This window comes from Gopherus evgoodei, chromosome 1 (genome assembly GCF_007399415.2).
Source record: "Gopherus evgoodei ecotype Sinaloan lineage chromosome 1, rGopEvg1_v1.p, whole genome shotgun sequence".
Taxonomy (NCBI): domain Eukaryota; kingdom Metazoa; phylum Chordata; order Testudines; family Testudinidae; genus Gopherus; species Gopherus evgoodei.
Window position 1 is genome coordinate 38,853,060 of NC_044322.1, and position 23,435 is coordinate 38,876,494.

The 23,435-nt window shown below is 39.0% G+C and overlaps 1 protein-coding gene across 4 annotated transcripts in view; it reads left to right on the forward strand.

Annotated features, from left to right (window-relative positions):
* Positions 1-1,162: 1,162 nt before the first annotated feature.
* TNFRSF19 (TNF receptor superfamily member 19) overlaps positions 1,163-23,435 on the forward strand; it is a 115,038-nt gene continuing 92,765 nt past the window's right edge. Inside the window, exons 1-4 of one of the 4 annotated variants that reach the window (XM_030562128.1) lie at positions 1,163-1,410; positions 1,719-1,811; positions 19,413-19,515; positions 21,265-21,375. In XM_030562128.1, coding sequence (XP_030417988.1) covers positions 19,447-19,515; positions 21,265-21,375 — 180 coding nt within the window. In that variant the 5' untranslated portion in view covers positions 1,163-1,410; positions 1,719-1,811; positions 19,413-19,446. Of the gene's footprint in view, positions 1,411-1,718; positions 1,812-1,846; positions 1,958-7,416; positions 7,564-19,412; positions 19,516-21,264; positions 21,376-23,435 lie in introns of those variants that run through there. The other 3 variants (XM_030562149.1, XM_030562142.1, XM_030562135.1) reach the window with 3 other exon arrangements.

Genomic DNA, 23,435 nt, shown 5'->3' on the forward strand with positions numbered 1-23,435 from the left:
GTTTGCCTCTACCCTTTGTTACCTTGATGGGTCTGTTTACTGCTTAAATGTAAATTGAGGAAAACAAACATCCTTTGGTTAGACCTGTTTAACAACTCCCTGACATACCTTGTTTACACACACTTTAGGTGTAATTCCACCATGTGCTTAATACCACATCGCATACATACATCACAAGAATATTCATGATCAGTGAGTTACTAGTTTTCAAATGATACCTCACAAGGCATGTTTTGCACAAATATTACAATAGTGTGTAGGGTGTGAATACAGGGGAGCTTAGTGCCACACTGACCTGAGCCCTGGTGCAGACACCACTAGGTCAAGAGAAGACTTCTTTCATTGACCTAGCTACCACCTCATGGGAGAGGTGGATTTACTACATCAAGGAAGAACCTCTTCTATTGCTGTAATAAGTGTCTACATTACAGCAGTGACTGCTGCACCACTGTAACATTCCTAGTGTACACATAGCCCTACTTTCACCTGGCTGTCAATGGTCCCTATGGACCATTCCAGAAGCTAGAAATAACCAGGGTGCAGAAAAGCCCTGGTTATAGCCCTCCATCCCCTAACAAGCCTCCCTGCGCTGAAGGTGTAAAGATAACTACTTTGATTGTATACCTGCCAGCAACTGCCCCTATATCCAGAGAATTTCTTGCGGGGACACTTATGGCAACTTTTGGGCTCCTTTACATAAAGGAGCCATGAGGCACAGTTGAATCAGGCCCTGAGTGGTTAAATGACTTGCACAACACCAAACAATAATTGGCAGTGAAGAAGAGAACCCAGGAATCAGCGCTGGTCCTATCGCTACCAATCAAAGAAGTTAAATGGTAATTCACAATAGGATGGAAGTTCTTCTCAACTTGGAGTTTCAGCTGTTAAAAAGTTGTTAAAAAATTTTAAGACATTTTCCATGAAGCTTTTCCATCACCAGTAATGTGTAAGCGGTTTTTTGTTGTGTTTTTGTAATTGCTTAGCATCTGTAAATAAATCGGTGTTTGACAACCAGGCCTTTGCAGAAAATTGTGGGTTTTTTCAAGGGTGATGCTATTAAATACCCTCATTTGAAAATTATCAGGAATCTTATCATACAAAAAAACATCTAGGATTCCTTTTCTCTTCTTGGGAGGAAACTTACAGATGAACTTTGAAATGAGACTTGTGTGTCTCAATGCACCAACATGGTTAGAAATCATGCAAACTTTTGTTGCTCTTTAGCTGTATTCCCCCACAGGCTGTATTATAGCTCTCTAACCAGTCCCACAGCATTGAATGATGTCATGGGATCTGTAGTTCAGTGAGATGAAAGGGATAAAGCAGAACCCGCTGGCACTAAGAACAGCTTCCAACACACAATTCACAACATAGCTTGGGAACTGAATCCAGCCACTCAACTCTAAGCATGTAAGTAAGAATCATGTACATTCTGCTATCACAAAAAAAGGGAGAGGGCAGGGGAGAACTAAAGTGATCCATTTTTAAACACAAGACTGAGGAGTGGAAGGTAGAATTTAAGTGTAAAACTACCTGCTGAAAAGAGAACTTTTTCCTCTCCAAAGCACTCCCTTTGATGTATGGCAACTGATCACTGATCAGATTACAAGCATTTGGTCTCAGTGCTCCTCTGCCTTTGATCTGCATGGTTAATTTTATTTTCCTGGATTTGGAGTTTCGTCTGGACTTGTGCTGACATACATTTTTTTTTTTTAAAGGAGGTAAGTTAAAAGCAGTTAATACAGAAGCTCTGGCAGTGTGGATTAATTTGCAGAAAGGCTGGCATTTGGAAAAGCTTCAGCATATAGCAGGTACTGTATTTAGTATTTCATTGCTATCTTTTACTGCAGGTTTTTTCAAAAAACTGACAATGGTGGTTTATAATAGAACGAAAAATTTTGCAAATCTCGATTGAAATGTACACAGTTTAAAAGACACAGACCTATGTAGGAACGCAGTAAGTAGCTGATGCAGCATTTTTATTTGGAAAATCTATTATGCAAAGTTTTATTGAGGGCAGGCTACCTAAGAGATACAAAATCAGAGATCTAAACAAGATTAAATTAATTTCAACTAATATTCTTGGTGTATACCATTTTATGCTGTAGGGTTTATAGTCTGTGTCTTTAGCTTTGTCAATTTATATTTATTTAATACAAAGGTTGTGGGACTTAGAAGTGTATTACAGTTTTTCTTTTCATTAATGTAAGAATAGATTAATTATGTCTCTTGCATATCATCTATACTTTATTCTCCCACCTCCTCCTAGGCCATTTGCTAGGTCTATATATAATTCATTCTCTTAGCAATACTTTTAATTGTAATAACTGTGGACTCAGGATACGTTTTGAAACAGAAGGTATGTTTTAACTATAAATAATATGTTGATTTGTAAATGTATTGACACAAGTGCAAAGTCATTCATTTTAGCATTTAAAATTAGTAAAATTATATAGAGTCACTCACATACTTACTCATACAAATAACACCTCGGTCTGATATTAGCTTCCTTTAAGTCATTTTTAATAAAATATTAAAAAATCCTTAAGCACTCCCATAATGAAATCCTGGCACTAATGAAATCAATGGGAGTTTTGCCACTGAAGTCAATGCAGCCAGGATTTCATCCCTAATGTTTTATATTCAGCTCTCCAAAATCATGTTTAAATTTAGTCACTGTGTGTTTTTTAAAAACTACCACCAATTCCTATAATATGGTTGAGGAATATCCACTCATGGTATTTAAGAATTATATAACATGCACTAGCATATTTAAGGGACAGAATTTTAGATGAGGTCAAGTCAAGTTTTCACATGCTCGGCACCCACAGTTGGAACCAGATTTTTAAATGGAGCTGAGCTCTGATTTATGAATCTAATGAAAGGCCAGATTTTCAAAGGAGTTCAGCATCCAAGTGCTGAGCATTTTTGAAAATCTGGCCCTGAATATCTATCTGAATACCTTAAACTTTAAGCATTTTACTACAAAACTGCAGACGACAAACAGAGCTGACACAAACCATGATATACTGAATATTCAGCAAAAAGGGTGCTAAAAACAACAGTAACAGTTTATCAACCTATTAAACATCAAACAGAAGTCTTTATACTTTACTAGAAATGTATATACAACTACAACAACATGTAAAAATATCTTCCCCATCCTGGATAAACTTAGGTAAGAAAAGATAAAATTATCAGCACATTTTAAAGATATGCAGGCAGGCTTCATTTGCAAACTTCATTTCATTCCAAACTAAAAAACAACCAGCTATTCTAGACTGTGTTTATAAAGCACATTTTAATTTTTTCAAATACCCAGAGATTCTAATAAGTCAGTCCTGGATCAACCAGGCCTGATTTCAACTAATTAACTTCCCACAGCACCAATTAGTCTCTCTAAAAAGGAATGTGAATCTATTACATTATAAGAAAGGCAATTAGCACTGTATGAATAATATGTGGTCAAGAAAAGGCATTTTTAAAAGGCACAGCTAGGATAAAAATGTAGTATGTTATTTAGAAAAAACAATTATTGTCTCAACAGATTATTTTTGGTGTGCTTAAAGATGTGTTCCCTGTTTTATTCTGCTGAGCAGACATCTTTTCTTGATCATCATTTTCTCAACTTTTTGTTATTTTATTGACTTGTTCTACCTATTACTTTTGGGAGAAACTGTTTCTAAATCTGCTATTTGCTGTCAAGTAGTAAGAAAAATGTAGAAAAAACTACTGTATTTCACTGGCTTTAGTTCACATCAGAAATCAAAATAGTTATTTCAGTGTATTATGAGCCAAACATAAGTAAAATGTCATCGTAAGGGCCTGATCCTGCAAACATTTTCATAAGTGAGTAACTTACTGAAGTCAACAGGACTACTAATGGGAATAATACTGACTCAACGTAAGTAACCACTGCAGTATTCTGGCCCTAACATTGCCAAGAGATTCCAGGGATTTTAAGTAATCTTGCCCAATTGTTAAACATAGATCCTTTTCCAGTTTAAATGGCTTGAAATATAATGCCTGCATACAGCAAAACGAGCACTAAAAAGTGAGAGCACAGTGGGAGATATCAAAATACAAGAAAAAAATTAGGTATTTTGTTAGTTTAAAAAGCAATGCTATATTAATTTAGCCTTTCATGGATCTGGCTTTTAAAGATTTAATAATAATAATAATAATAATACTTGGCATTTTTAGGGCTTTACATTTACAAAACACAGTATAAACATGGATTAATCCTCAGCTTTAAACTGCACAAAGAGTTCACATTGCTTTTTTTAAGCAAATCTGGCTAGAAGAGGACTCATGTAAATATTACTTATTAAACAGGCTTCAGCAGTTCTTGGTTAACATTACTGATCCATTTTCACAGATTGTTTTAGACATCAAACATTCTGAGATTTGTAATAGCTAAGAATATCAAAAGACATTGTAAGGCTATGCTGACATCGATTTCCAACAGCTGTCATAACAAGGGTAGATCTATCTTAATCTTTGAGATGTGCCGCAATAGGAAATTGGTATCTGTATAACTCCTGCTTTCACAACAGATATGTCATGCAACTTTGCCCTATCAAAAGGGTCAACCTAAATTACTTCCCAACTGTTTCTCTTGTGCCTTCCCAACAACACAAATCTGCTTTTATAATTTTTGCCAAGTCCTAAAAAGGAACTAGCATTTTTTAAAACAGAGATCAAACATCACCTCATTTAAAATAATGTTTCCAATTTTCAAAAATCACAATTTACATGGAATTGACTCATCCATTTTAGGTTCATAAGAAAAAAATCAGTGATATCTAAAATTATATTACTTTGAAATAAATATCTGAATCTCAGATGCTTAGGAGTAACTCTCAGTGACTCCACAGAGAGAAACAAATATTTACTGGTTTTACAGGTGTCAACACAAAATAGATAACATACTTTTAACAGCTGTCTGTAGATAGCAGAAGGATGTAGAATTCTCAGTGCGCCACAACAGCTGTCACTCACAACAGATGTACTAGGGTTGTACTATATAGTATGTCACTCTTTATAAAAATTCCAGTATCCTACAGTGTTCCCTTTGTCAAGAGCACTAAAATAAAGTATTCCTCATTAGACACTTTTCCCCATTAATAAATTATACAATTGTTCAAGTACATTTTAAAAATGTATAAACTACTTATTCTTGTTGGAACCATTTGCCTCCTATGACCCAATTGAACGTTACATTCTCTTTTTATCATGAGTTGCATGATTAGTGAAAGAGAACTCTCTTTTTATGCCATTATAAAGCTCTAAAGTTTGAGTTCTATGGATGAAAACTGCTAAATAAAAGCTAAGGTGGGTGAGGTAACATCTTTTATTGGACCAACTTCTGCTGGTGAGAGAGAGAAGCTTTCAAGCACAGAGCTCTTCTTCAGGTCTGGGAAAGAAACTCAAAAGCTTGCCCCCCTCATCAAGAGAAGTTAGTTCAATAAAAGATATTATTTCACCCACCTTATCTCGCTAATATCCTGGAGCCAACACGGTTACAACTACACTGCATCCGTAAAAAAGAGGTAGGCACTATTACCATCTGTTTTGGAGGATTTGAAAAATCCCTTATTACGGAAAGATGGCAATTAGCTATCTAAAATTCCTATTACTCATTGACTTTTTGATTCATAACTTCCAAGTTCATTTCCAATGAATTTGTTATTCACCCTCTGCTAAGTTTTAGTAATTTCATCAACTGGTTCATTAGAAACAAAGAACTTTGAAATCAAATACTGGCAGAGAAAGTCTTTGGGCTGGATTCTCATCTCAGCCTGTTTCACCTTAGGTCAAGGGTAGCCATCCTGAGCCTGAGGAGGAGCCAGAATTTACCAATGTAAATTGCAAAAGAGCCACAGTAATACATCAGCAGCTCCCCCACCATCTCTCCCCTCCCCGTTCCCACTGTCTCAGCAACACCTACCCTCTGGCAGCCCTGCCGATCAGCACCTCCTCTGCCTTCCTCCCCTCCGCCTTCCTCCCCTCCTAATCAGCTGTTTCATGGTGTGCAGGAGGCTCTGTGGGGAGGGGGAGGAGCGAGGGCATGGCAGGCTCAAGGGAAGTGATAGGAACAGGTGGAGTGGGGGCAGGGCCTATGGCAGAGCCAAGGGTTAAGCTGTGAACACCCCCCCAAGCACACTGGAAAGTTCGCACCTGTAGCTCCAGCCTGGAGTCAGTGCCTATACAAAGAGCCACCTATTAACTTCTCCAGAGCCACAGGTTGGCCACCCCTGCCTTAGATACAATGCCACTGACTTCAATAGTTATGGATTTACACTAGGGTAAGTGAAAGGAGAATCAGGCTCTTCTAGTTTACCTGTAAAAGGAATATTGCATGCCAGGGGCTGGCTTCCATTTAGCAGTGTATTTTGATGTTCTTCCACTGCAGTGATAACTGCTTGAATTCTGTAGGATTTTAAATTATTATTTCAGGATACAGAAAAATAAAAAGGAGGAAAAGAGAAAAATAAAAAAATATGGGAAGGAGGAAAAGGAAGTGGCACTGTGTGAAGGAAGAACTATGAGGTGGATACATCTTTTCCTGGCCCACTGCTCTCTTGAAGCAATCAGTATTTTTAGTGAGGGATGGACACAGCACCTGGGGGATTTATACTAAGTTTGCTCCATGCAGCTGCAGCCCCCGAAGCCCAATCAGCTGTTGCTAAATCAACAGTTACCAGCATGCGAGGCAGCACGTGGGAATCCTAGTGTTGAAGAGTTGGGTGAAAATACACCAGTAAATCATCCAGCCTCATCACCGGACTCTCAGGAGCTAAGGGCTGGGCTCCACCCCTGGGGATCTCACAAAACGGGTCACGCTCACGAGCAGGGAAACCTCGGGATCATTTTGCTACCCGAGTCCCTGGTGGTTTGATTAGACGCGCCTCGCCCAATGCGCCGGAATGTTTCTTGTGCCGCTTCACCTGGCGCCGCCACTTTCCCCCTCCGACGGGCCGCACCGCCAGCCAGGCCTCCAGCCCAGCGGCCGTGCCGTCAGGACTCCTGGGGCAGGCGGAGAACGGCCAGACCTGACAGGCTCCCAAGTCCGTCACCCGACCGACACTGGGGGCCCAGCATCGCCCCTCTCCTGCCCGCGCGCTGCCCCATGAGGCGCCTCCACACCAAAACGAGGCGCCGCGCCAAGAGCCCCCCCACGCGGCGCTGCGCAGCGTTCTTGGCTGAAACGCACGTGCGGAAAGTGACTCAAGAGAAACCCGCCGGAGCCTGCCCAGCCGCCGCCGCCCTGGCCTGGCCCTCGCAGCTTCACCCTCCTACCTCGGCAGCGCTGGTATGCGCCCCGGAGCGCCTGCTCCTGAGACGTCACGTGGCGCCCGGGTGGCCGATTGGCTGCCCTGGGTCACCTGAGCGTCCTCGAGTCCAGCCCGCGAGGGGAGGGAGGGGAAGCGGCGGCCTGTTGCCTAGGCTACGGGAGAGCGGAGAGAGCGCTGGCCGCAGGCGGCTGAGTCCGTGCGGGACCCTCGCGGGTAGCCGGGGAGCGGAACGCTTGGGAACAGGAGGCGGCGGCGGCTCGGGCAGGTAGGAGCAGGGGCGGCGGGTGGGGACTGGGGGCCGGTAGGAGGCCTGGGGAGGGGCTGCGGCTGGGTGGGGTAGTAGGTTGTAGCGGGGGGCAAAGGGCTGCGAGCGGAGAGTGTTGAAAGACTCTCCAGCTCCCCCGAGAATGGCCTTGCCCGGGGTCAGTTGCTGCTAGGAGCAGTCCCAAGAGCCCCTGGCGTGTCCCGATGCCTTCCCCCTCCCTGCGTCCCGCATCATGCTGCTGCCATCAACCTGCCTGCGCTGCGGCACCAACAGCAGCACTTGCATTGCAAGGGGAGGCAGTACTGGAAGTGATGGAAACAGCCTTCCTCACGAAACATGCTCTTTTTGTTTATTTCACTTCATTTCATCTGTTCCATAATGCATCGAGCTCTGCCCCCTCCTAGCTCGTATCCAAAAGCGCTGCAGAATGTATGTGAAAGATGCCAAGCAAAATAAAAGCTCGTGATAGATCATCTGTGGTAGCTATGAGCGTAGCTCTGCAGATCTTAACAGCTAAGAGCTACTTCTCTTCCAGAGCGGACAAAAGGGTTTTGATCAGCCTGAGAGAGGTACTGAAAGCAAAATGTTCCTGAAAGACGTGTCTTACTTTTCATGATTATGCTTTGTTTGTAAAACTTTAATACATTACTATTTACTTGAAATAATTTTGGGGCAAGCGATAATAGAACAGAAACTGGCACAGTCTATTTAGGCTGGGTGGGAGTTGGAAGTTAAAAATTCACAACTGTGCTCTTTTGAAAACCCTTTGGTTATTTAAAGAGACAGACATAAAAAATATTTAATCTGTCCTTGGAGATAAAGCTTTAGCTCAGTCAAAATGAATGTACAGTCCTGACAATTGATACTTGTTTAACATTTCTACATTTACTGTACAGTAAATCTTTGACATGGATGGTTTTATTGTATTAACAATAGGGTTCAGTTGGGTTAAATATGAGCAAAACAATACATTTATTCAGGTCTGTGAACAGGCTGGGTAATTGCTAGGTAATCTTACTCAAGTACAGTTTCACTTTTATCACATTTTAAGACAACTTCATATATAAACAGGAAGCTTTTCATTGTATAAACAAGGTTTATAGAAGTGGGAGTAAGTTTATTTTTGTATGATTATTTATCGCATTTTATTTCAGAGAGTTGTACTCCATTAGTAAATGATTTACTGTACTACTTTAAAAATGTGAGCGGTTTGGATTGTTGACTAAGGAGATAATTTAATTTTACTGATTTTCCCCCCCTTACCTTACATCAGTTTTTTAAGTATGACTGATTCCCTTTATTCTATGTTTTCCAGTTTCAGTCCCAGTATAGGAGAAGACTGATCATACTAGCCCAGTTCTCAGCGTATCCCAAACCTCTCAAAAATGGCCTGGTTAAAAGTAACACAGTAGGATCTTTTGAAAGTCCAGTAATACATAAAAGCAGGTCTTGTAATTTTTTAGACAGGTACAATAATCATAAGGTTAAATATTGAGTAGTTAATAGAGCAGGACACTTCTGAAGCAATCTTGATAGAAGAACCAGCAGTGTATAGTAATATAAATGGAATGCAAGACTATCATATAGACATTTCCATTTTTATTGTACTGAAACACATTCATAGGTATCTACAATTGAAGTTCTAATATGAGATTTTACTCAGAAAAGTAATTTATTTTAGAAATTGAAGAGTAAGATAAGTTAAACATGCAGCAATATTACATGCTATAGGCCTGATCCTGAAACATGTTATTACTTATTACTCACATAAGTAGTTCAATAGACTTCAGTGGAATTGGGACTGTTTTTCTGAGTAAAGGTCTGGCCCTGTAAAATCTCTCTCTTGATGTAGTGATAGACAACGCTTCACCATTTTGTGCTTTTCTCACTGAATGATTTCCTTAAAAGAATAATTTGTGTTAGTCCTGGATGATGAGCTAGTATAATAGTTTGATCAGCATGTATTTGGTACACATCACTCACAAGTAGCAAAGCCAAGGATGAACGGTACAGTTCTGACTCAACTCATGCTGATAAAACCTTTATGCCATACCTAACCACAATTCTGCAAATATTACATGACAGATAAATCCTGTTTTAGGAACACTTTTAGAAAGTTTTAAAAATTATGGCCTTTTTTTTAACCTGTGCCTTTGTTAACTATGAGTCCAAGAATACAGTGCTCTGAGGGAGAAAATACCTCACAATTTATGTGAAAAACCTCTAAAAAATGGACTAAATTAGCTTTTCTAGACATTGTAATGTGACAATTTTAAGATCTGATATCCCAGGCCTTTACAGAGGCAGAAGTGAATGCATGGCTGCCAAGTTTTGTGTAGTTCCATGTGTGACATTTTATGCAATTCTAAAGTGTTGATTTAGTGGTGGTGAATGATATTGGATAAGCAGCAGATTTCCCACACAGACTTCCCTGGAGTAGAGAGGGTAGGTTCAGCCAGGCAGGACCTTATTCCTTGCACACTTTACTCCAGGGGGCATTCTGCACCAAAAAAATAAAAATTCTGCACACATTTTAAAATGCTGCAAAAATCTGCAAATTTTCTTTGTCAAAATAACACTACATAACCACACCAGTTTCAATTATTTTGGTAATTTATTTAAAAATACCTGTCAGCGAGTATCTTTGTAACAATACAGACACACAACATTCCCCCCAAGAATAGAGAGTTAAAGAAACCCGTATGACAACACAGTTTCTGCTTCTCTTCCCCTTTTGACCCCAGCCCAGTCGGGGAGCCAGACACCCACAACCCCTCACCCCACAGAGGCCAGCCATAGCTCCCACCCAGCCAGTTCACCCAAACCTCCTTACCATCATACTCAGCCGCATCACTCCCTCTCCACCCGAGTCCAGCCATGCCCCCCCGCCCAGACACAAGCCCCCCTCCTTAGGGAAACAGCCTAATGCTCAGTACCAGGCTTGCATGGAGTTTCCTGTGCCGCCCTCTCCTTCCCTCAGGGCATGCTGGGAACTGCAGCTGCCAGGAATCCTCTAGCTCCCTCTCTCTCTCCCAAGCAGTGTCTTCTGTGTGCGAGCTGCTGCTCTAGTGGGTCCAGTGGCACCTAGCAGCACTGCAGCTTTTTACTGTGGGGGAAAGGAAATTCTGCATGTACAACATTAATTTCTGTAAAATTCTGAATTGCGCAGTGGCACAGAATTCCCCCAGGAGCATACCCTCTGCCTGAGGGGACAGAGTTTGTCCCATTCCTACCTGCTCAGAAACACCCTGAAGCCCGACCCCTCCACAATGAGTGTGACACAATTGCGGACGAGGCAGACAGAGTCTCTCTCTCTCTCTCTCACATGCACAACTGTCCATCCTCCCCCACCAGCAGTGTTTTACATTTTTACTGGCTGCTCCGGGTGCCTGAACCAACCTGCCTGCACTGCCACTACTTTACCACTGCTGCTCTTGTGGCTTCCCTTTGCTTCCCCATCAGAAGTCATTTTTCTGCAGGGAAGCAAAGAAATCTTCAGGGCCATTAATTCTGCGCACACACAGGGACGCGGAACTCCCCCAGAAGTATCACTTCATAATAAGTGAGGAAAGACTTGTGGGGAGCCAGAGGTAACCAGGGGTGTCTTGGGGGAAGTGATGTTGCTGTGTGGGAGGAAACAAAGAGGGGGAGGGGTTATACAGTGGTGCAAGCTCCATTAGTCCCTTCCCTCCTATTAGTTTGTGTCCCTATCTTTTGTCCATTAGCCCTTGTCCCCACAAGAGGTCCTGCTTCTCCCTTTGATCCTAAGCCCCTTCCCCTTGCTCACCTTTACTGTCTGTAAGGCACTGATTCTGCTAATGCCACCTCCTTTGCGCCCTGTGGCTGAGAACTGGCATAGAGAGTAGAGAGCGGTCGGAAGTGGAGGCAGAGAAGCTGCCTGCTGAGCAGGTGTTATAGTGGTCTGTGGTGGCAGGCAGGATAAACTGCAGCCCAAACTTCTTGCCCAGAACCCAGCAGCAGAATGGATGACACTCATTCTGGGCTTTGGGAATGCATGAGGAATAGCCTGCATGTATGAGTGTCAAGTGGAGTGTGTGACATTTGGCAAATCTGTGAATTATGAGCCAACTGGGAAGCTGGGACTCTTCCCATTCCTGTGATATAAAATCTCCTTTACCGGGCCTCCCAAGCCATGAAGCAGCGGCTTAAAAATCATGACACTTATGGAAAACCTGTTACTGGGTCGCAACTTAATCTTGCCAATCCTGAGATGCAGGCTGGTATGTTTTTCCTGGTAAAATTCTACATTTAGGAGGAGAAGGAAGAGCTATTTCTGTGAAAGATTAAGAGCTGAATGTTAAATTCTGAATGACAAGGGATTATTGAACAGAGGGCAGGCGAGACAGTCTAATGCAGGGATTGGCAACCTTTGGCATGCGCTTGCCACGATAAGCACCCTGGTGGGCCAGGCTGGTTTGTTTACCTGCTGCGTCCACAGGTTTGGCCAATTGCGACTCCCACTGGCTGCGGTTCACCGCTCCAGGCCAATGCAGGCGGTGGGAAGAGATGGCCAACACATCCCTCAGCCCAAGCCGCTTCCTGCAGCTCCCATTGGCCCGGGATGGCGAACCGTGGCCAGTGGGAGCCACGATCAGCCGAACCTGCAGACCGCATGCCAAAGGTTGCCAATCCCTGGTCTAATGTGCATTATAAATTAATCACATGGCTCTTTAATTTATTTTATGATCTCACACTCACCACATATGAGGAGGTATGTGCATATATAATGGACCATATATGGTCTTTTACAAATTGAGTGGAGTCTATGACCTTTGTTCACATTTCCTAATATAGTTTGGGTTAATATATCACTGTGCATCTGTACATGGAATTACTTTTTTACATCAGTAACATGCGCCATCATTTTCAAATGTCCTTATTTTCATAAATAAAAAAAACTCAATTGGGTAGATTTCTAAGTAGTCGTGGTATCTGTGGAAGGTGGGAAAATCTCTAAATTTATTGAACTAATATCTGAAGACACTCACTCAATACTTGGAGAAACATCCATTAGCTACTTGTTACTTTGAATACACAGAATAATTGGCTAGTGTCCAGCTGACATCAACGTAATGCCAAGTTGATGCCAAGAGAGAACAAATTTGCCCAATGGCAACTTATTATTAAGCACTGCAATGTCTACTTTTTAAGCAGCACTTTCAAGTTTGAGACAGAAACAGGAAACATGCAGCTGGCACAGTTATGTTTCTTTCAAGACTTGCTTTCGGTGAGTCAGTTATTAGTGTACTTCAACCACTGGGATTATTTTTATCTACATTTCAGCATGAAGAGTGAATTTTTTTTTTACTCTACTCTAGGTACAGAAGTCTTATGTTGTACACTGATCATTCTGCTTCTTATGTATAATAGCTGTTATCTCTCCTGGGATTTTGTTTTAGTGGAATTGGGACAATAATTTAAATAATTGCATGATATAAAACCACAGTCATACATCTCTGCTGAAAGGATTTGAATACCTTTTGCACCGATTAAGCCTGACTGAGTGTCCCTGAAGTTTAAGAACCAGATGTTCACAAGTTTCTTTTGCAAGTTCTGATATTTATTTAGAGCTTAAACCCAGATACCCTTTTGATAATTTTTCATTTTTAAAGCTGAGAAAAACTGGGAGATTGGCAACATTATTTACAAACTGAACAGTCAACATATGGTACAGCAAAACATGTAGATGAGTTGTGAAAGTCTGATAGTTAGATGCCAGTTCAAAAACACTTGCTTTTTGGAACTTGATTCTGAGTTGTAACATTTTGGAACTCCTGATGTTTGAAGGTGTTGATTTTGGCAACAGAGTTATAAAGCTGGTAGATTTTTTCAATAGAAAATATTTCACAGTTGCAATAAGAGAAACATTTCTACACTTAAACCAACAAAAATGTGTCAATTTAATACAGTGTTCACCTCTGTATGCTTCTTAGGTTCTAAAAATCTACAAACAATATTCTGTAATAGGATAATTTTACAAGGAACACCGTGTGACTCCAAAAGCTAAGATATAGGAATGTATCAGAAAGGAAAGGTTACTGTCAGTCTTTAGAATAGAGTTTTCTGTACTGATGATCGGTCTTTGCCATCTTTTGATATTTGTTTTTAATCCACTTGTGATTGCAGTATAACGTTATAATAGTCAAAATGTATATATATCACTGGCTTTGTTTCAGCACTAGTTTTAATAAATTACATGTTTGCCAACTGATTTTAACACTATTAAAGTTTCAGGTTATTGCATATTGGAAAAAATGTATAGTATGAATGGGGCTTCATTTCACAAAGTTAATATAGTTTTATTGCAGTAAAACTATTACCTGTAGCAAGTGTTACATCTGGTAGCTAATAAATCAAGCTGTTCTTAAGTTATGGAAAAAATAAAGAAGAATTTAAGTGACTTGCTCTGAAAAAATATCCAGACTGTTTAGATTATGCCATAGCTTCATATTTTGGGTAATTTTTTTAGTACACTTTAGCAAGATCATTTATATGGGTCATTTTATATAGAAGTGTGAAAATAGTTATCAAAACAACAATTTTACATTATTAAACTTCTGTTTTGACATTTCACAGATCTATTTTCACAATGAAATAAAACTTAGACAAAAGTACGCATTTTCTCAAAACAGAATTTAACATATGCTCTATTCCAGGGTGGATTGATTTAAATCAAGGAGATTTAAATCAGCAAGTGGAAAGCCTCAATTTAAATAAACTTTCTCGTTTGTACTGCCTTTATTTTGTTACCTAGGAGGGTACACTATAACTATATACATTTATTTAAGCAATTATATAGCTTAATATTTTCAGATTCTTATTAATTGGTCATCTTACTATGTTAGAAAATGTTGAAATATATATTGGTTATATCCTAGATAATTAAATTTTTGTTCATGATTTATGTCAAGCTCTATTAGGATGGTAACTGGAATTTAAACATACACAGCAGCATATAAAATTTATTTTTATTAAACCAAATAAGTCCTTAATACAATACATGACCTATTGTGCCATATTTATAAAACTTGACCTCAAAAGTTAGATGTTTTTCACCTGATTCTTACTTTATATAGAAAAGCAGCATTTAACTCAAAGTTTTTGATAGATACTCATGGATTCATCGTATTTATTTGTTATTAAAATGTTTTAAGAGATTATAACAAGTTTAGACCTTAACATATTTTGTATTAAATTCAGATTTCATTTTCAGTAGGTTTACTTTAAAAAAGAAAAATTTAAGATAATTTGAATAAAATAAAAAAATCTGATTTTTTTACTTTATTTTTTTTTTAAATCTTGGTTTTTTTTATGTACTCTGCTCTATTCTTATTATAAATTCCTGTTTGTTTGTTTTTAATCAAAATGTGTGGTACTAAGTTAAATATCTAAGTATATTTCTTGCAGTTACTTTATCAGCCATACCTGTGATCTCATCAAAGATTTAAAAAGGTTTGTTTGACAAGTACTATTTTCCGTAATGCCAGGTTGACTGGCATTAATTATATGCCTCTCTTTAATGCTTTATAAATTAATTCTTGTATCAGCGTTTCCATTTTTTTTGCCTGGAATCGACATCAGGATAACCAGCCTTCAGTTATTCGGTTTGTATCCATTACACATTTTGAATATTGGCACAAAATTATCACTCTTTCAGTCTTCTGGAATTTCCCTGGTATTTCAAGATTTATTAAAAAATAACATTGTCAGCCAGAGATTTCTTCAGCCAACTCTTTTAGAACTCTTGGGTTCAAATTATCCAAGCCTGCTGATTTAAAAATGTTTATCCCTCATAGATGTAAACATCCTCCTGAGTTACTAATGAACTGTAATCCTCATATCCTTTGTCATCCTAATATGGTGTCCTTATATCATTCTGCTTCTTTCCAAATATGGAGCAGAAATATTTATTGAACACTTTTGCCATTTCTGCATCACTATTAACAGATCTACCATCTCCGACTAGTAATTGTCCTATACCATCTGAGGAAGTGGGTATTCACCCACAAAAGCTCATGCTCCAAAACGTCTGTTAATCTATAAGGTGCCACAGGATTCCTTGCTGTCCTATACCATTGTTAGGATTTCTTTTGTTCCTATTATACTTAAAGAAAACTCCTTATTGTCCTTAGTCCTACCAGCCATGTTTTTCCCCTGATGGCTTCAGCTTCCCATATCAATTTGCAACACCTCATAATTTCTAGTTTATATTGATTGCTATCTATTTTCCCCTCTTTGCATTTGTTACACATTACTCTTCTAATTGATACCTTTGTTACAGTTCAGGGCAAGTGCACCTTTATTTCCCCTCCCTACTCTCTTGAGGGCACCTACTCTTGGCTCTGGGCTCCTCAGCTGTCACCTCTCTTGGGAGGAAATCCATGTCACTCTTCCTCCTGATGGAATGTTTTCAGGCTGCACAGTTCCTTGCTTGTACTGTGATATCCTTGGCAAACCAGACTACGTAAACAGGCTAGCATCTGTGTTTTACATTCTCTCTAAAGTGTATGCACAGCTTAATTGCATTAACAGGTTACCACACAGCTCTTTATAGGCAAGCACACTTATTCCTAAACTGTTTTTAATATTTTCTCTGTAATGCTTTTAATCAAAGAAACTACAGGCATGTTAATAAGCTTACTAGAGATTTCCTGCCAACTTCAACAAGGGCTCTTGTAGGCGTCAGTCCTTCAAACCCCATCAATGGGTTTTCCTGTGGTTACCAGTTGATAACAGCTTTAGCTCAGAAATAGCACACCCATGAATAGATTACTCTTCCTTTTATGAAGCTTGGGCCTTTGATCTTGAGACTCCAGGAACAAGTAATCAGCAGATAGTAGTCCTCTCCTGAGAACATAGTTTCAAAAGACTGGGTTGTGTAGGTTGGGGTTGTGTAGGTTAGGGATTTGCTTTCAGCTGCCGTTGGAGATTCTCCAGGCAAACTACTTGACACTGTCCCAAAAGTCAGTTCTCATCTGGTACATTATTCAGTGTAATCCTTTGACGTTCATACCACTTTTCAGGGCTCACATCATCACATCTTCCCACCTAATGAAGTTGCATACAATCCCAGCCCATAACAATACATAACTTTTGCATTTAATGCAATGGACTTCAAAGTTACTTAAACTTAATTCAATAAAGTTTTTCAAGGATATTGGAAGAAATTGCCATATCTGTCACATCTAGGGTGGCCAATTTTGGTTGAATATATTCCTGGAGGTTTCATATGCAACATAATCTTTAAGGAAAGATTAATCTTTAATTCCTGGAGACTCCAGAACAATCCTGGAGGGTTGGCAACCCTACACAACTTTCACTTTACTTTGGAACCAGGTTAGACTTTTAGCCAATATTGTCTTGATTGTGGAATCATGGCTTTTTGGCCATTTAATAAACTTCTTTAAGAACTTCCAATTTTCATTCATTTTTTTTCTGTGTACATTTTTCCTCCCAATGAATTTTGCTCATAATTTTCATTGGTTTGGGAAATTAGCCCTTTTGAAGCACTAGGTATTTATACTGAGCCAGTCCTCTGTTTGCCTGTATTGAGTGTAATCAGAGAATGATCCTTGATCTCTAGGCAACCACCAACTTCTAGTTCAGTGATTAATTCATCTTTGTCCGTCATAATGAGGTCCACAGTCGTTACCTCATGTTGCGTGTAATATCTCTTGTGTTAGAAAATTAAAATCTATAATGTTCAGAAACTTGAATGATATCTTACTACCGGCTACGTGAGACATTCTGCTTATGTTTCCCATATTGAAGTCCATCATAACACAGTATTAGTTTCCACATATTACAGACAGGTGCTTAAGGAGTATCTCATCCTATTTTCTGGTTTAATGTAATGGTCTATAACAGACTCCTACCAGTACTCCCTCTTGGGCTTTGTTAGTTAGCACATTTATACATATGCATTCAAGATCTTGTGATTCTGAATTATCAATAACTCTAAAACAGGTAATGGTGTCTTTAAAGTAAAGTCCCCCCTCACACACACCTCTTTTACCCACTATTTCCTTCCTGAGCAGGCCATACGTAGTGATTTTTAATATTCCAATCATGCAAATCATCCTGCCAGGTTGCAGTAATACCAAATATATCAGATTTCTTCTCTTCCATGGGAATTTCCAATTCTTGTTACCCAAACTCCTAACATTGGTATACAAATAACTTTTAATGTACATACATTTTTTTCAAATGCTTTATTACACCTGTGTTATTAAACTGTTTCCCCAAAAACAAAAGTTGTTTTAATTGACAGTTTAGTATTGTAACACATACTTTGCAACTATTCCTGATTTTCAGAACTCCTTCATCTGTAGTTTGTCCTCTCTCCTCTCATTTGTCACTCATTTCTACTCCTAAATGCAAAACCACACTGAATCACAATAATTTTCCTTTTAAACATAATTTAGTTTAAAGCTTTCTATTAATTTCCATTTCAGATAAGTGAAAAGGAATAATGTTACAGTGTGCTAGAGTAAGAAAGGCAAATTAGTATTGAATTCTTGCTCATTTGTATTTACAGAATAACAAATTATATACAAAAAGAACAGGAGTACTTGTGGCACCTTAGAGACTAACAAATTTATTTCAGCATGAGCTTTCATGAGCTACAGCTCACTTCTTCGGATGCATAGAATGGAACACACAGACGAGAGATATTTATACATACAGAGAACATGAAAAGATGGAAGTAGGCATACCAACAGGAAGAGTCTAATCAATTGAGATTAGCTATCATCAGCAGGAGAAAAAAACTTTTGAAGTGATAATTAAGATGACCCATAGAAGGTGTGAGGAGAACTTAACATAGGGAAATAGATTCAATTAGTGTAATGACCCAACCATTCCCAGTCTCTGTTTAGGCCTGAGTTAATTGTATCTAATTTGCATATTAATTTGAGTTCAGCAGTCTCTCTTTGGAGTCTGGTTTTGAAGTTTTTTTGTTGCAAAATTGCCACCTTCAAGTCTGTCACTGAGTGGTTAGAGAGGTTGAAGTGTTCTCCCACTGGTTTTTGAATGTTATGATTCCTGATGTCAGATTTGTGTCCATTTATTCTTTTGCATAGAGACTGTCCGGTTTGGCCAATGTACATGGCAGAAGGGCATTGCTGGCACATGATGGCATATATCACATTGGTAGATGTGCAGGTGAATGAGCCCCTGATGGCGTGGCGGATGTGATTAGGTCCTATGATGGTGTCACTTGAATAGATATGTGGACAGAGCTGGTTGATGTGACCAAATTGATCATTTATTCTGAATTTCATAGAATATTTGCTTAGAATGTGATGCAGTCCACTGAACAAATCCCATTGACTTCAATAGATTTTTGGATCAGGCCCCCGAATCAATAGACTGGTTTATATGTCTATTTTCCTATAATTACTTGGCATCTTCCAGGTATGCAGCAGACTTCAAGTCAACTTCATGGATTGGAAAACAGTTCTGTCAGTGAGTCTTGATGTTCTCCAGTCGCAGCTGAACAGCAAGATTGTATTGTTCTGTGCATGTTCTGAGTATTTATTGAAGTGAATGGAAAAATTTGCATAGAAATTGAAATGATATATTGCCTTTTGTCTAGATACCCATTTGTTTTAAAAACAAACAAAAAATCCACAATTTGTAAATTAGGTAGTCATTATTTTGGGTTTTAGGAATTATTTATCTGAAACATTTGAGCAATGTTGAAAAATATCTATTTCAGCACACCAAAGTATAATATAATACTATATTTTACATAAATAGTACATTCAAAGTAAACTCGTTGTCCAACCTGGGGATTTCAAATACTTTCCTTTTTTCTTTTGATTTAGTTCTTCAGAAGGGAGAGAGGTTTAAATCTAAGATATGGGCAGTGAAGGATTACAAAGACAAGATAAAATAGTGAAGATACTTATACTACTATTAGTGTATTTGGTAAGTAAATAATGAGAACTTCCTTTTCTTCATGATGAATGTTGGAAAAATACTTGCATAAATTAGTGAGGTGGAGTAATTTATATATATTTAATACAACTATTAATATACAGAATGCAATATTTTGAAAATATCAATTTAAGTCAATGACAATTAGTTATACATTCTTCCAGTTTAAAAGTTACTCTAGTCAAATTACATGTGACACATCTTTCCATCTCATTCTTCTGCCCCTCAAAAATCCACCTCTCTCTGAATATACCCACAAGAAGGATGTTTTGATTGGGCAGAATAAAACATATATGAATATAGTGCTTGTGCAACATGACAGTCAATTGACTTCTGAAGTTGGAGCAAGATCCCCAGGGTTACGCATGAGTATATCATTGATCATCTCTCAGTGCAAGGTGCCAGATTTAAGGCTTAGGAGTCAAGTACTCGTTATTTATGTAGAAAACAGCAACAGCACAATTGGCAACAATGCAAGCTTCCATTGCCATATCAGTGTGCCTAAACTCTGACCCAGAGAGACAATCTATAAGAATGAAGGTAGTTCAGTCTCCCTAGCAGATTCATGCTTTGGTCTTACTACTGAAACTACCAAACAGGGTGATATATTAGTGGCAACTGTGATGTGATGTCAATGCCCTTCCACTTGGAACTAGACTGACTACCAACATCATCTTCCAGAATGTGCTTTTGATGAAAGTGAGTAACTGGGCCTTAGTCATTTAATCAAAAAAGTGTGTGTGTGCTTGAGACAGAATGGTAAATGTACTGAGTTTGATGCTGCACTAGGATTTGCTTATGGAGACCCTTGCATCTCTTGCAGGGTCCCACTGATTTTACTGAGACTCTATATTGGTGTTTCTGGTTGTGGTGCAGATTGCAGCATCAAAGCTGTAGTTTCTAGCTTGGTCAGAAGCTGTACTCAGAAATCATGGAAAATAGAAATTGGATCTCTATGTATATTTAATGTATTAAGCAAGAAACTAATTGTGTGACTATTAGTGCAAATTTAAAAAAAATAATCTTTTTAAGTGTTCATCCTAAACTCTGGGTGCCATTGAAAATCTCTTTTAAAATGGATACTTAAATATACAGATTCTATTCTTTTTCCCAGATTACAAAACCCAGATATACAGATGGTTCAAATAACTGAAACCCACTCTTGCAATTTAGAAAAAAATAGAGGTATAAAAATATAGGCCAACATTTTCAAAAATGGGTGCCTGAAGTTAGGATCTAAAACCATATTTAAACACCTAAATAAGTTGCCTGACTTTTTTTTTCCCCTCAAAAGTACCAGTCACCCACAAATCCTATTGAAGTCAGTGGGTGCTGCTGGGTGTTGAGCACTTTTGAAAATCAGGCCGTTTATTTAGGCATATTATTTAGGCAATATGTATTTAGAAGCCCAACGTTACACACCCATATTTGAAAATTTTGGCCATATTCTAGAAAGATATTTTTAGGGAGATGGAATAACTGAACCATCATGTTTAGAGAAAAGACCTTTTCTCAAAGTGAATTTAAAATAAGAAGTTATTATTTTAATATCATTTGTAAATAATATTAAGTAGTAAGATTTGTGTTGGGTTAAAGTAGATATAATTATACATTGTATTTTAATTAATTGTATAAGATTGTATAGTGTTTAAAATCAATTATTTGATGTAAATGTCCAGATTAACTGTAAAGCATTATTGCTAATGTTTTTTTAACTATTTGCTTTTTGGTTTTTTTAAGTTAAGTAAAGTAATTTGTGAGACGGGGGATTGTAGAGAGCAAGAGTTCAGGGACCATGCTGGAAACTGTATCCTCTGCAAACAGTGTGGACCTGGAATGGAGCTGTCAAAGGTATGGGATATACTGTCAAGTGACCTTTTCATGATTATTGTTTTTCACAAATATGTTTATGTGTATGGTTAAAATAATCAATATCAGCTTATGCATGAAAGAACTTTTATGGATTCAGCTTGTTGTACACATGTATCCTTTTTTACAGGTATGTAACTTTTAGTTCCTGTATGTAACCCAAGCCTATATGGTTCAGAAAATAGTGATGCAATACCCAAACAGCAATGATTATGGCAATTTAATCAGGAACCATAAACACTACACTGATTTTAAAGACATTAGAATTTTTTTCATTTTTTTTCTCCCTCACAGCACTAGCACATAAGAGCGTTTGGGTGCCTTACCTGTAGGGCTTTGGAGTGGAGCCCGGAGCTGGAGCGCAGAGCAGCTCCATAGCAGTGGAGCTGCAGGTTTTTGCCTGGAGCTGAAGCGGAGCCAGAGCACAGCTCTAAAGCCCTGCTTACCTGTGCATTTCTTATCTCAACACATTTGGATTTTTTTCAAGTGTAACCTTGTATCTGGGTTTCCAATGCTTGATTGTGGGATAGTTACAATATCTCTATAATATTTTTTTACTTGTGAATTACTGATGAATACTATCAACCTAACTCCATTTTTAGGATCCTTTTTCTCTGGGAATTTCCTTAGTTTTTAAAAATTTAATACAAACACCGAGTTTGTTGTTTAAAGAGCGTGCTACCATGTGATATTTCCAATGGATTTGAAGATACGTTATAAATCGTAAAGCATGTTTTAAAAATTTAATTTTTAAAGGTGAATTCACCCGTACATGAAAACAACATAAAGCAGCCAGGTTCCACTAGCTGGTTAAAGCATATTTATAGCTGCTTTTCATGATAACACAAAGCAAGTAGTGCGTACTGGTGTACCTGAATCTTAATTTGCAATTGATTATTGATTTAGAGCACTGTCCGTGAGATGTTCACAGTCCCTGAGTTCCAGTGTCACTATGCGTTGAGTTCCCCCGGCAGTGCTGCCTCAGTTCCTCCAACAGTGCTGCCTCGATGCTTCCATTTTCCAGTGCATTCAGCTGCAATATCCAGCCACCTGCCTCACGGGGTGGAGGAACTTGATGGGGCCAGTGGTGAAAGAGAACAGTCCCAGCAGTGAGAAAGGGAGAGACCCACTGAGGGACATCGGGCAGCTCCTCCCCCACCTTCCCCGGGAGTCTCTGGCATCAATTGGCCAGCTGGGGAAGGGATGCTGATTAGCCAGCATTCCCCATCTCCCAGGATTTATCTTGGAGCAGGGGCCATGTGGAACCTCTTTCAGCTCTGTTCTAGCAACTGTAATAAGAATTTCCCTGTGTGTATGTGTATATATAGCACATGAGACAGTGTGCTTTAGTGCATGGTCTTGCAAATCCTTACTCATGTGAGTAGTCTTATTGAAGTAGGACCCTGTGTGAGAAAATGTTTGCAGGATTGATCTCAGATTTCAACATCTCTGTTTGCCCCTCCAGCACTTTTATCATCCATTCCTGGTCCATTAAAATTCCCTCCTGATTTTCCTTTCTTTCCTACCTGTCTATTTTATACTTTAAAATAAAAGTCTCTCTCAATGACCTGCATTCTTGTTTTTCGGCCTCTGAGGATTGAAGAACCTCTCAAAACATGTCCTCTGTTCTCCTTGGTTGCTTCCTTATCAGGCAGAGGCACTCTACCAGTGTGTAGGCAGTTCCTCTGAAGGCCACATCTGCAGAAGCACAAGAAACAGTAAATAGAAGCATGATCGTTAGTGCATGCACAGCATTGAATCATTATAGCAAAATGCACCTTTTTAAAATAGTAACCATTTTCTCACTGTCCCTTGGCAAGTATATAGCTCGATGAATTCCCTAAACATGGTGAGTTCGGCCCAGGGGCTGAGGAGATATTCAACACAGGGCAAAGAATCTCTGTTTTTTAAGGGGATCACTGTAGGCAACTAGGGTCAATATTGTAAATTCTGCCACCATTTTCCACAGGCGGAGGTCAGTGAAACTGATATCTCGTTCTTGAGGGTAAGCAAGGATTTAAAGGTGCATCTCCTACATGAGT